The sequence below is a fragment of the Globicephala melas genome, chromosome 3 (genome assembly GCF_963455315.2).
Source record: "Globicephala melas chromosome 3, mGloMel1.2, whole genome shotgun sequence".
Taxonomy (NCBI): Eukaryota; Metazoa; Chordata; class Mammalia; order Artiodactyla; family Delphinidae; genus Globicephala; species Globicephala melas.
In genome coordinates, this window is record NC_083316.1 from 31894296 (window position 1) to 31908797 (window position 14502).

The following is a 14502-nucleotide window of genomic DNA, read 5'->3' on the forward strand; positions in this document are numbered from 1 at the left end:
AGCACAGGCAAACTGCTATTGCTGAATTCTGAGGGCCAAGTAATTCATTTAATGTTCATTTGGTTCCTACTTAATAATCACAGCTACTTAAACTGAAAAGAATTATACTGAAATTTTCAGTTATCTTAAAAAAAAAAAAAAGTCAACTTTTGGAGCCTTAAATTGACCTACCTGAAAAGGTTGTTTGTTATTGTAGGTCTTAAGCTCCTGATTCCCCCGACATGCTTCTTTTTAAAATCGATCCTTGCAGAAGCGAGAAATAAATAAAAAAAAGCTTGTGACTTATGTGTCATTGTAAACCATATATGTTTATTTTCAGGGCCTAAAGGAGTTTCTTTTCCCCCCTCGCAGCTGCAAGAATCCATTTCAAATCATATCGGGTAACTAGGAGCTTATAGCCTACTATAGTAAACAATTATAATAGGTCAGTTCTGAGGTTTACGTAGATGTAAAACCTGGCTAATGCTTTACATTTAAGTCTATTAAAATGCAAACATTATTGTTCATTTTAAAATGTATATTTGCTCACCTGCTTGGTGTTAACCTGGACTCAAAGCTGTTGGCTTTCATGGTGATGGTATCAGTAAACAGCACATCTTTTGCTGGAGACGCCAAAGCTTCAGAATGAGATAAGGATGGATGCATTCTTTGCTGCTGTAATCTTTTCAGTGTAGCGTAGCCAAAGGCATCTCTAGAACTTGTGTAACTAAAGTTACAGTCTGCTAGACTTTTAATTGTAGCAATAGAGGGTGCTTTAAGGGACTGTGCTCTTCTAGGAAGTGTATGAGAAGAACCTGGAGGCACCAGGGACACTGAGTTTGATTTAGAGAGAGAGAGATGGTTAGACTGTGGCGTCAAATAGTGGCTTGTCTTAACAGTTTTAGTACTTACCACAGTACTCATACTTCCACAGTCAGTGTCCACAGTCGTAGCATCTACACCTACTGTCTCTCGTGAAGGACTTGAGCTCATTGAACTTATGCCACTTGTTGTAGTGTCTGTATTAAAACTTTGGCTACGTATCTTCATATGTGAGCTCGCTGAACTTTCTACAACTAATCTCTCTCGGCTTGTGTTTTCTCTGTGATTCTCTGTACCAAGACTCTTGGTGAATTTTAAGTCATTCTCTCCAATACTTGGAGTACTACCAGTGTCTTCAATGTGCTTATTCCCAACAAATGAAGTTTCTAATTGTAATGTTTTCTGTACTGTGGATATGGGTGTGAAATCATCACTATGATTAAAGTCAACACTGGGCTCTGTAAGCGTTCTGATCCGCCTGTTGCTTGTCTTATTTTCAGATGACAGTTTCCCTCCTTTTGGATCACTGCTACTACGATGTTTTTTATTAGGCAAAGTAAGCGAATTTAAGATACGATTCTTCACAAGTTTACTAGAAGCAAAGAAAGGGAATGAATTTTTATCCTTCATAGGTCCAGATCGATCATAAAATGCTGGCTCTGCATCTTCATTGATATCAAGGAAAAATGTACTAGTAGAGCTGCTGCCAAACCGGTCATCCTCCATTATGAACATACCTATGATCAAAGGATTAATAAAAGCAGATAAAAAAGGACAAATAATCATAGTAACTATTAGTGACATAATTCAGGAAATTTTTGTTTAATAGTCACCTGGGGAAAAATTTTTCAAAAATAAAGAGTCAGACTGCTGAGCCACATAAAAAGAGCTTCCTTGAGACCCAGAATTTGTCCTTGAATAAAATATAAAATTTGTCATTATGATGATCTTCTGTTATTTCCAAAGAAAAACTACAGAACTCATTATGTCACAGCTTGCATAAAGTTTCTTTTATCTCAGTGAGTTTCCAAACCCTCCAAATAGTCAAGATAAAATGAAAGGCAAAAAGGAGACTTGACCCTGGATATTTACTCAGTTGGTACAGATTCCTGGTGGTTTATTCCTCAAATCACAATAGGCAAGAAAAATCAATCTTATAAGAAATGAATGTCCAATCTTAAGCAAACTATACTTACAAAGAACCGAGTCACAACATTTTAAATTCATGTTTAAACCAATTATATTTATTTCTCACTTTGCCTTAGGAACTAAGAAACTCATCTAAATTCAGGGCCTCTAATAAAAGACTCAATCCAGGTGCCTAATGACATCTATGGGATTTTATTCTATTTTTATTTTTAATTTTCTGTTGAATAGTTATAAATTACTTCAAATATATTCTGAAAGAAGGCAAAATAAAATCTTAAACTTGCACACTGCACTGTATTTCCATATTTTGCCAATTCTAAGATGCACATTTTTCACACTTAAAATCTCTAAAATCAGCATGCATCTTGCAATAGGCAGCATTTTTTTTTCTTAAACAGTGGTGCATATTATAATTTATGGTATCTTAGATCTAGTGAAATATGGTTTGATAAATATTGCACTATCTTCTTTAAAAAAAAAAGTGTCTAAAATCTTCTGCACCTAGTAGCATTTAGCACAAGGCTTGAAACTGCAAACCATTTTTCATTTAATTTATTTTTGATACTCCATCTTTTAACAGTTTCGCTAATTTTAAAATTTAGCTCTTCTTTCAAAGATGAGTATATGAATATAATATCTCTTAAATATATTCTAGTTCAACAACCCTATATCTGAAAAATGAACAAAAGAATTAGGTAAATGAAGAAAGTAGATGAATAAACATTTACTTATTAGAAATTGCAAAAAAGGGGAATGGGTCTTCTGGGACATGGCTTATTATTTAACTCTGTAAGTAAACTCTGTAAGCCTTTTCCAAGGCCTATTTAGAAAGCAAAGGGAGAGAACAATGTAGGCTGGTAGCTATACTCCCTGTTGTGAAAAGATATGCATTCTCCAAGACACTATTACTGCCAAATTATCTCAGAGAAAAGTAAATTAAGAATGTAAAATTCATTTAAATTTTGATATCACAAGCGTTAGTTTCGGCTAACTTTATTATGACCCTGTCACAGTACTCACTTGATGGCGCAGATTCACTTTCACTATTATGTCTAGAGCTGGTTGACTCTGAGTTCAAACTCAGAGTGCTTGGAACAGATGAGAGTTCATTACAGAGTTGTTCTACATCATCTGGAACCACTGGCCACAGATGTTTGCGACTGTGCCTTACAGTATCCCAGTTGTGACATTTTAGAATATCACAGCCTTGTTTGGTTTTGGCTATGAGCCCAAGCACATATACACAGGTCCTGTAAGTAAAAGATACAGTAATGACAGTTTATAATTCCAAACTGAGATTTCTTAAAGCAACCATAAAATATTAGTTTGCTATATGTACATTTGCGCTTTCTTTAATAGCCATTAAAAATAACATGAAAACCTTCATAATGAAAATATTAATTACAAGGAAAAAATCTAAAAGAACATATTGTGATCAGGGAAAAATATATACATTAGCTTTTCTGAAATAAATTTGGAATATTTGCACTACTAGATTATTTGGACACACTATACTCTGTTTATCTGCAAGCTAAATGTCAATATTACAATGATAAGAATAAAATATCAATAATATTAATAAACAAGGAGTTCCTTAAGATGTTTAACCTGATGCACTGAAAAACTGCAATCATAAAATACTCTTCCCTCACACTCATCTGTGAACAAAAATATATACTTCAGAAAGATTTGAGTTAAATGACACACCCTCTGATGGAAAGAACTTCACATTGTTTTGCAAGTTTTAGTATATCTGGAATCACATTTTCTTCCTGTAGCAAATTGAGACCCCAATTTGATGAGCCAATATTTCCCTAAAAGAAAAGAAATCACATATCAAATATATTTACAATACTAACTCCTTCAAGAGATTTGGAAAGCTACCCAAAAAACCAAAAAATTTAACCACGTCTATAAGAGAGAAAGAACTGTGAAAAAAACCTCACATAAGGAACTTTAGGAATTAAAGTTCCATCTGTCTCAGCAAGAAAACTAACAGTTTAATCATTTATTTTCCAACATAAAATAATATTTAAATGGGCAGGAACAATCTTTGCTTTAGAATACTAATCTAAGAACACGTTCCAAATAAAATTATTTTTATTTATTTAATATAATCAGGAAAATGAGTAAAATCTAAAAATTAAGAAGATCTTACAGAAGTGTTTATTACAAACCAAGGCCCATAGAGATGCTTTCAGTTTTTTAATTTCTTCCCATTTATCCAAATCTGGTGTGCGGACACTGTGACAGAGTTCTGTAATAATATTCTGGAGAGAGGAAAAAAATACCATATGATTAACAGTATGTCTTTAACATATATTCTTATTGTATCTTAAAACCAATTTAAGGTTTGTATTTAGTAATTTTTGCATATTTAAAATCCTAAAATAATTTTATGTCGAATTTCTTAAGAAGCAGCATTAGGACATGGGCTCTGAATTCATATACTAGAGTTAGAACTTATTAGCTAAGTGGCCTTGAGCAAGTTACTTAATCTCCCCATGTCTTGATTTCCTAAACTCTGTTTCATAAAGTTTAATGATTTAATGAATTATTACATAAGTGTAACAAAGTACTTGGGGCTTAGTATTAGAAAAATGTTAGCCATTAACGATCATTATTTCTTTTAGATAGAAAATAACAAATTAACACCTAGACTTTATCATACTATGTAGGTAATGATACTGAGAAAATCATTTAAATTTTCAGTGAATTAAAAAAATATATAGTCTCAATAGTCTTCACAGACAATATAAAAATACATGAAACTGTGGAATATATTTATGCAAAACTTTTGCTCCTGAAATGAACACTGATATGAAAAGGAACTAAACTGCTAGGTTACTATTGTTCAGAAACACAAATACTTCTATAACCATTCTTAAAATAAGGGTTACATTTATTGAAAACACCTAGTAGCAAGACATATTCCCAGCCAAAATCTGGCGTGCATACTATACTCAAAGAACAACTGCTTGTCTAAGCCTTACATTACATGAAATATATGAAAACAGTGAGGCACTAACAAACAGCAACTGATACTTTCAGTTTTTGCTCACCAAAGGTAACTGAATATGTTTCAGGTTCAGTTTAACTTCCCAACAAGAGGAATGAAGAAACTCAGTTTTTCAGTATGTTTTTACTAAGGAGATGAACTTCTCCAATAAACTAGAAAGGAAAGAACTCAGACCTTCACTGGATTACTTACTCTACATAACAAATTAGCTATGCAAATAGTCATATGCAAGTCAGGGAAATGCATGCAAGCCAGTAATATCTCTAAGCACTGCAAACAAAGAATGCTAAGTCAATTACAAGATGGATGGCTTTAAAAGCAACTATGCCACTGACTTTCTGAAGGCTTTTGAGAAGTTTTTGAAAAGATAATACTTTAGCAATACTAAGTTTTTTCTACTACTGTAGCTATTTAAAATAAGCAAATTATGTTTTTACCTGTACTTCCAACAAATGACAGCCTGTTTTGTGGTGTACCAGTTGTCCGTAAAGGTGTACAGGTAGGTAGACATGAGGACGCTGTAATCTAGTATAATAAAAATGATTGATATACCTATTGGTTCATTTTAAATAAGCTAATTTTAAAAAATGACTTATAATAAAGTACTAGATAAACAGAATTAGACATAATCACTCAGCATAAATAAAAATACGGAGGTGGAAAGGCATGAGAATTCCTCTAGAAAAATAATAGTTTAGCTGGTCTCTGAGTAACGCTAAGAGAACTAAGACAAGAAATACACACTAGGGTAAGGACATGGAGGGATCTGAACACTATGCTATATTAGTCAGGGTATTCAAGTTATGAATGCCACTGAATTTTTGAACATTCAATGCTGTGCTTTAAAAAGACTTCTCCTATGTCAGTGTAAGGAACAAAATAACTCAGAAAACTTTAAAAAGTAATGATTTACAATAATTTGGTTTTAAATTTTATGTTTGAGGACTAGCAATAAATTATTCCATTAACTGGACTATACCTTTGGTTACTCCGACGAACATAGTTGTCACCATCAACTGGCTTTCGGTAAGTAGTAAGTGCTTCATTAAGTTGTTCTTCAATCAAGTCAACATATTTTGAATTATATTCCTAGAAGATAATATTGTTTTAATTATATATATCATAACAACATTCACTAAATTTGTAATATGTTAGGTACCTAACAAATCTTTGGAAGCATAAATATGAGAAAAATGAACATCTGTTCAGGAAATTTAAGAAATTTTTGAAAAGAGTAGATAGAACAAGGTATTATTAATGCAAATGTTCTATCACATCCATACCTATAAGCTTTCTGCTTATACGCTTTTCCTCATTTTCAATTAATATTTTAGGGTCCATACAAGTAAGCTAAAAATTTTTTTGTCATATTTGAATTCCTGTCCCCATTAAAAAAAAAAAAGAACAGCTTTTTATTTATTTATTTGTTTGTTTATTTATTTTTGGCTGTGTTGGGTCTTCGTTGCTGCGCACAGGCTTTCTCTAGTTGTGGCGAGTGGGGACTACTCTTCGTTGCAGTGCGCGGGCTTCTCATTGCCGTGGCTTCTCTTGTTGCAGAGCAGGGGCTCTAGGTGTGAGGGCTCCCGTAGTTGTGGCATGCGGCCTCGGTAGGTGTGACATGCAGCCTCAGTAGTTGTGGCTCACAGGCTCTAAAGCACAGGCTCAGCAGTTGTGGTGCACGGGCTTAGTTGCTCCGCGGCATGTGGAATATTCCCAGACCAGGGCTCAAACCTGTGTCCCCTGCATTGGCAGGCAGATTCTTAACCACTGTGCCACCAGGGAAGTCCCAAAACTAGCTTCTTAATATTAAACTCTGAAGATATTCACTAGAAATTTTAAAAGGAAATTAACTGAGTTCTACCATTTTAGCACCGTTTGGTAAGAAACAATCTGTCTCCCTTTAAATCAGGTCAAATGTAAAAAATATTTCCAACTAAAACTTGGAAATTTTCTAGTTAAATTCTTTAAACCGAGACAGTCAATCACACCACCATCTTTATTGCAAAGATCTCCACTTTAAACTAAACGTTTAGAAGGAATTGGTAGAAACTCTGAAAAGCAATTTGGCAGTATTTATCAAAACTTTACATTCACATACTTTTTGACTCAACAATTATACTTTAGAAATTTGTTCAAAAGATATACCTGCACAAGTATGCAAAGATATACATGCAAGAATATCCAGCAAACACTGTTTACAAAACTAAAAAAGTTGGAAACAGTCTAAATGCCCATAATACAGGTGTGATTATAAAAATTAGGGTACATTGCTATAATTTACTATGCAGCCATTAAAGAGAATTAGACAGCTCTAAATGCACAGCTCTGAAAAGATCTCTTAGATACACTGCTAAGCAAAAAAATTAAATACAATTTTATTTACAGCTGTGAATGGATTCATTTGTATTTTTATATGAAGAATATATACTTATAGATGCACAAAACATCTTTCAGTGCATACAAAATATTAACAGACATTATCTTCAGAAAAGATAGAAAAAGGGGGCAAGGAGACATTTTTCATTTTAAACCATTTTAGACTACTTAAATTTGGTGGGTTACCTTAACTCCCTACTTAGAGACTCTAAAAACTTACTTTTCCTGCTTTTCTTTTAGGTTCTTTACTTTGCAAAAGTAATACAAGATTTTAATTATATTATCAGCATAACAAATTTCTACTACTGCTACTACAACCACTATATTACTCTATATACTATACTACCATAATCTCCCTATACATGAACATCTCAGTACAAAAATTCTAATTAAGGAAGGTATTTTGAGCTTTATGCAGGAATAGTTACATTCACATGGTATTGCTTGGTTAGTCTTTTGACCAGTGGCGTCCATGTGGAAAACACTAGCAAAGTTGAGGGGTATGGTTTATAGCTATGAAATGCACTGAGTTTCTGATGTGGATCATCTTGAGGATTCTGCCCAAAAAGGACCTACTGGAGGAGCAAGAAGACCCCAAATGAGGGTGAACCTCTAGCTACTAGGAGGTATTGTAAGTAGGCAGCCAGAGGAGCCATTGATTCAGTCAAGGGAACTGCAAATGAGAGATCCCCAGAATAAGGTCTTCAAGAAATTCATGAACATAACCCTCGAGTAAAAGAATCAACATCTGAAATCTGCCCCGCTCAAAGCTAACAACCCCAGATAACAGTTGCATCAGTTGAGTAAGACTGTCCATGACCCTGTACCCCCTCCTCCTCCTGCTCTAAAGCTGAAGAGGCTCCAAATTTGCACCTGGTAAATGGGGAGGAGATAAATAACAGAGTGATGAAACGAACCATATCCTCCCTCCATTGCAGATTTCTATACCAAGCCTGGGCTAGGGATGAAAGTTTTAAATTGAATGAGTGAATTTTCAATATTATTCAGGCCTGGATGCTTTATTACCTAGAAAAAGCGACAGTCTCAACTTCATCTTGGCATGCTGCAAGCTACTGGGAGGAAATCAAATATAGTGGAAAAAGCATGGGCTTTGGAATCAAAAAGTGCCCCTGCTCTGTTATTTTCATGCTCTGTGACCTAGGATAAATTAGTTTACTCATCTTAGCTTCCACATTTTCATTCACAACATAGAAATAATACAAAAACATTTCACAGGGTTGCTTTGAGGATTAAGTGAGGTAATACTTGAAAGGCACTAAGTTTAACTGTAGGCAATCACTAAGTTAGTTCCCCTCCCTTTCTCCCTTTCTCTAATTTGAGAGAGTAGACTATACTGTCTTTATATTTACATCTCGCATTTACTGCCTAACTAACTGCAATTCAGCATCTGTTTATAACTTGTTACTGAAATTGCTCTAGCAAAATTCACCAATGACTGGTCACCTTCAACAGGCTTTTTTTCTAGTGTTCACCTTACCTGACCTCTCTCAAGAATATATACCACTGACCTCTCCTTCCTGAAGCATCCTTTAGTGAAGCCATGCTGATAATTTTTTCCTCAATGTCCCTGTCCTTTTATTCCCCTCATGAAGGCAGAGTGTTCGGGCTTCCCTGGTGGCACAGTGGTTAAGAATCCGCCTGACACGAGTTCGAGCCCCGGTCTGGGACGATCCCACATGCCGCAGAGCAACTAAGCCTGTGCGCCACAACTACTGAGCCTGTGCTCTAGAGCCCGTAAGCCACAACTACTGAGCCCGTGTGCCACGACTACTGAAGTCCGCACACCTAAAGCCCATGCTCCGCAACAAGAGAAGCCGCCACAATGAGAAGCCCGCGCACTGCAATGAAAAGTAGCCCCCGCTCTCTGCAACTAGAGAAAAGCTGCACACAACAGTGAAGACCCAATGCAGCCAAAAATTAAAAATAAATAAAGTTATATATTAAAGAAAGCATAAAGATAAAAAAAAAAAAGCAGAGTGTTCTCTAGGGAGCAATTTCCAGTTTTACTTCTTTGTTCTTTACATTTTCCTTGGTGATCTCACTCAATTCAAATTTCAACTACTACTATTCACTGACAACTCCCAAACTTCTATCTTCAGCTCATATCTGAGCTCCAGATGCACATTTCCAAATATTTTCTGGATACTCTCACTTGCCATACAACAGGCAATACCAGTTCAACTTATTCAAAATTCATTATCCTCATTGCTGCAAACCACCTTTTGTAATCACAATCTTTTAATGGTAAGCCATTATGTATTCAGTCATTCAAACCAGAAACCTTAAGGGTCAAGTGGGACCCCTCATTCATTACATCCAATCAGTTCACAAATCCTGTCCATCTTATTTCAAAAATGTCCAGAAAATGTGTCCCTGACTATGGAACCTAACCACCACTAAAGTCCATGCTCTTATCAATTTTGCTTCTAAACTGGTCTCAGTATTCCTAGATTTCTTTACCTTGATGACCATACTTCTGCTACTACACTGTGATCTTTTTCTAAAGTATAGTTCAGACTATGAATATTCTTTACACTTGTAAAGATTCCCCCTACTTCCTACAAAATTGAAATCCCTTAGTATGACATAATGTGGCTTATAAAAGCCTAGTTCTAATTCTAATTCAATCTAGTTCTAATTCACCATTCCATCCTCATCTTGCCACACCCCACTTATCCTAGCCCCAACCGCACTGGAATATGGCTTTCCTCACAAGTCTGTGAAGTTTCAATAACCTATACAGATTTATTATTCTGCCCCCTCATCCTTGAACATCCTTCTTCCAATTTGACTATTTACTCCTCAAGACCACTTCAAATATCACATCCTCTCCTCAGCCTAACATTTTTTTTGCTAATCCCTAAGGCAGAATCATTAACCCTTCTTCTGTTTCCTTATACACGACACATGATTTTGTTATATCAGTTAATATTTTGTACGTACTATCTGAAAGTGCTGTACCAGATTTGCTAAACAATTTCCTAATATAATTTGTATAATAAAGTGACCAATCTTATTACGGTAACTAGTTTAAACATCTTCTATTTAGAAAATAAAACTATCATATCTCTTTTTTTTTTTTTTTTTTGGCTGCACTGAGCTTCACTGCTGCACGTGGGCCTTCTCTAGTTGTGGCCAGCAGGGGCTACTCTTCATTGCAGTGTGCGGGGCTTCTCATTATGGTGAGAAGGATAGGCTCTAGGCATGCAGGCTTCAGTAGTTGCAGCACGCAGGCCCCAGAGTGCACAAGCTTCAGTAGTTGCGGCGTGCAGGCTCAGTAGTTGTGGCGCACGGGCTTAGTTGCCCCACAGCATGTGGGTTCTTCACGAACCAGGGATCGAACCCATGTCCCCTGCATTGGCAGATGGATTCTTAACCAGTGGACCACCAGGGAAGTTCAAAACTATCACATCTTTATTTTAGTTTTCTAATTCACCAATTACTGAAAGACTTCAGGCCTGAAGTTGTACACTTTATAGTTATAGTATTTTTTCCCTTTTTTTCTTCCAGTTTTATTGAGATGTAATTGACATACAGCACGGTATAAGTCTAAGGAGTAAAGCATAATGATGTGACTTACACTCATTGTGAAAGGATCATCAAAATAAGTTTAGTGAACATCCATCATCTCATACAGATACAAAATTAAAGAAATAAAAAAAAAATTTTCCCTTGTGATAAGAACTCCTAGGATTTACTCTCTCGACAACTTTCATATATAACATACAGCTGTGTTAATTATATTTATTATGTACATTATATTCCTAGTACTTATTTATAACTGGAAGTTTGTATCATTTGACTGCCTTCATCCAACTCCCTCTCTCCCCACACCCCACCTTTGGTAACTATAACTATAGCTATAGTATTTTTAAAAAATGAGAATATCTTATGAAACATGGTTCAATATAGACAATATAAATAATGATCTGAAATAATGGAAAATCTGAAAATCATTTACATTAGGATTGATTAATCCATGAGTTTCTAAGATGCTTTGACAATTTACAATGCATCAAATGAAACTGAAGTCACAGTGATGACCACCTAAAGAAAAGCTAGGAAGTTAACTAATACCTTCAAACTACTCCCTTCTTCCTAGATTTCCCTATTATATACAACAGCAAGAAGTTTGCTCTCAGATTTATGAAAAGTACACCTTAAAATGAAGTTTAATTAGATGATTATATCTGCTTGGTAGAACTGTTTTTTAATCTTCATTTAGGAAAATTGTTTTAGTTTCAGCTTAAAAGGCGTGTGAAAGGAACCCAAGAATAAAAGAAATGATGGTAAGTAGGGTTGACAAACGATACCAATAGATTATATCAATTAAATTGAAAGCAAAATTTCAACAGAATTTACACAAAATCAATAGTTCTCTATAAAATAACTATAGTTTAAAAAGTGGACAAATATAAATACAAATAATTATACAGAATTTTAAGACTTGACTTCACATGAATGTTTAAATATTTAACTTTTTTAGTTTCAAAATACTGACAATATTTTAAAAATCCTCTAAATTCACAATCTATTTCCCAAGATAAAAAGATACAAATTGAAACTTATTCAATAGCAAGTTACCTTGTGCCACTTTTCCAACTGTTTTGCTACATAACCCCTTTCGTTCAAATAGGAAAACCCTTTTGGAATGGAGAGAAATCTGTAAATTAAAACAGGCAATAGTTTAACATTAAGTCTCACAAAAAATGTTTAAGGAGCTAAAACATCTCAAACAAAATATGTTTAAGGAGGTAAAAGACTTTAAGAACAGCTCCTTCCTAAAACTAAAAGGTCAATTTTTATTCATTGTAATTTCAAATACAAATAAATTTTCACAATCTTTGCAAAAACACATGAATCCAACCACAGTAAAGAAAATGTCATGAAAAGAATGAGGACACATGGAAATGTAAAAGAAACATTAAGAAAAACAATGAAAAGACAGAGTTTCAGTATTAAAGGATGTCCAATATTCTAAAATAGGCCTCTTTCAGAAGTTAACAGCTAAACTCTTTAGAGTGCTTCCTTTACAGATTTGAATCCAGCTTTAATACACACTGCCAGAGAGAACACAACAGAAAACATAACTATAAGAAAAATTTTCTTCAAATTTACCTCAGGAGGAGAAGCAAACCCTTGTCCCCAAGGTGAGATAAAGCTGGCTTCATCTGAATAAGAGCATGGAGATTGGCCTAAAAGAAATAATTATTAGGCAAATTAATAACTGCATGAAGATAGTAAATTCTCTATTTCTAAAACCACTATATTATATACATTATAATTTCACATAATTTTCTATCAAATTTGAATGTTTTAATAAAAATTCATGTCTAAGGGTTTTATTATAAAATAATGAAACTTTACCTTGTCTTCACATGCTTCATCGAGAATATCAAGAGCTTCAGAAGAAATCGTTTTGTTTTTATCATGCAGCTGGGTCACTAGTAATTCAATTCCCCAATTATTGAAGAATTCAACATTAGCTCTCAATAATACTCTTAAATGTTTTGTTGCATACAGCCTGCAGGCCTATAAAGATAAATAAGAACATTAAAAAAAAAAAAAAGAAAGAAAAAAACCACCACCCAAACTTCACTATGGACGGTCTATTCGACTTTGTTTTGGGACAGTTCTGCTACTTGAAAAGGGCAGAAAGACTGGAATTGATAGTCTAGCCCTTGATATGAATATTTTTTAGTCCAAGTAAAGTAAAATATTTGTGTTTCAATCTAGCTGCTTCTTTCCCTTTATATAAAAATATGTGTACTATATCGAGTTCTTTGGAGGAACTAAAATTTTAAAGTAAACTAAAATTCCATCCCATAGTCTTAGAATTTATAATTAGTTTTATTAGGCCAAAATTTATAAAATACTGAATTAACTGGTTATGAAATATATAGTTTTATTGCCTATGTTATACTCACATCAGTGGCTGCTGTTAAGATTTTGGAAAGTATGACCCTAGCCAATCCATCTCTGCTATAGTCCAAGCTCGAAACAGTCAGTTTCAGCAAGTGATCTTGGTTTTTCAAGGAGCAAAGATTAAGTAAACTAAAATAAGGATTGAAAATAATGAAGGTTACTAGAAATTACTGTATTGATTCATTAATTCAACAAATATCTTTAAATTCCTAATAAACAAGCATTTCTAAAAGAAAGCACTTAACAAATATCACATTTTAAAAAAAAGCATCGGAGTAGAGCATCAAGACAGCTCTAATTAAATATTTTTTTGTATTTTAATAAAAATTTACCAAACACAGGTACACAGACTAAAAAGCATGCCCTTTCTGATCACATTAAAAATAGTTTGGGTATATACTGAAACAGAATTTAGGAATGCTCACCATTGAAATACACTGCATTTTTCCAGCATTTTGACTCCATGAGGGTGGCAAGAAAGTGTTCCAATAAATAAAAAGTAGTGTTGACTAAGAGTAGTCAATAAACCATTATTTTGAAGGCTTCTTTCAGGTTTCATGCCAGACGAGGCATTGAGCCACTGAACAATATCCTTTACTAGATCTTCTAAGTATCCTTGCCCATCCTGAAAGCAAATACATTATGATATTGCTAGAAAAGGACTTAGTGCCTACAATTAGAAAAATCAACTCTAATAAAGTCCAAAAAATTTAATGATAATGATGAAGTTACTAATAACAGATATCAATCACTGAGTATCTGTTGTTTTTAATCCCATTCAACACAGTGCTGCATGAGATGGTATTATTTTCCATCTTACAAGGAGAAAACCAGGTCTTCTAGAAGGCAAATTAACTGTCCAAAGTCACATAAATAGCTAGTGACTAAGTCAGGATAAAAATCTAGGTTTGGTCTCATTCTCGATGTTTCTAAATATAGCTTATGCCTCTTCAGAAATAAAAGGAAGGGGGCAAATTCAGTGAAAAACATTTACTCTGGAAAATATACAAAGTGCTTATTACCTCTTCAGACTCAAGAAGAAATTCTGTAAACTGGCAACCCACAACTGTGAGCTGCTTGGACTTGGCAAAATCCAGATCCAGATTGGCATATAATTTACTGCTGGGCTTGTAAAAATAAAGTAGTCTTCGTACAAACCTAAGATCAAAATAAAAAATCAGCAACAAAGTAATAAACCAAATAATTCTTTT

The 14502-nt window shown here is 34.2% G+C and overlaps 1 protein-coding gene across 6 annotated transcripts in view; it reads right to left on the reverse strand.

The window, feature by feature from the left end:
* RICTOR (RPTOR independent companion of MTOR complex 2) overlaps positions 1 to 14502 on the reverse strand; it is a 127684-nt gene that overhangs the window by 19207 nt on the left and 93975 nt on the right. For 4 of the 6 annotated variants that reach the window (XM_030882065.2, XM_030882063.2, XM_060295725.1 and 1 more), the window contains 13 exons: positions 14314 to 14449; positions 13717 to 13916; positions 13294 to 13420; positions 12734 to 12898; positions 12485 to 12561; positions 11951 to 12029; positions 5949 to 6058; positions 5407 to 5494; positions 4128 to 4220; positions 3658 to 3764; positions 2971 to 3200; positions 530 to 1538; positions 172 to 243 (listed from right to left, as the gene is read on the reverse strand). In XM_030882065.2, the coding sequence (XP_030737925.2) occupies positions 172 to 243; positions 530 to 1538; positions 2971 to 3200; positions 3658 to 3764; positions 4128 to 4220; positions 5407 to 5494; positions 5949 to 6058; positions 11951 to 12029; positions 12485 to 12561; positions 12734 to 12898; positions 13294 to 13420; positions 13717 to 13916; positions 14314 to 14449 (2493 nt within the window). The remainder of the gene's footprint in view (positions 1 to 171; positions 244 to 529; positions 1539 to 2970; positions 3201 to 3657; positions 3765 to 4127; positions 4221 to 5406; positions 5495 to 5948; positions 6059 to 11950; positions 12030 to 12484; positions 12562 to 12733; positions 12899 to 13293; positions 13421 to 13716; positions 13917 to 14313; positions 14450 to 14502) is intronic. The other 2 variants (XM_030882067.2, XM_030882064.2) reach the window with 1 other exon arrangement.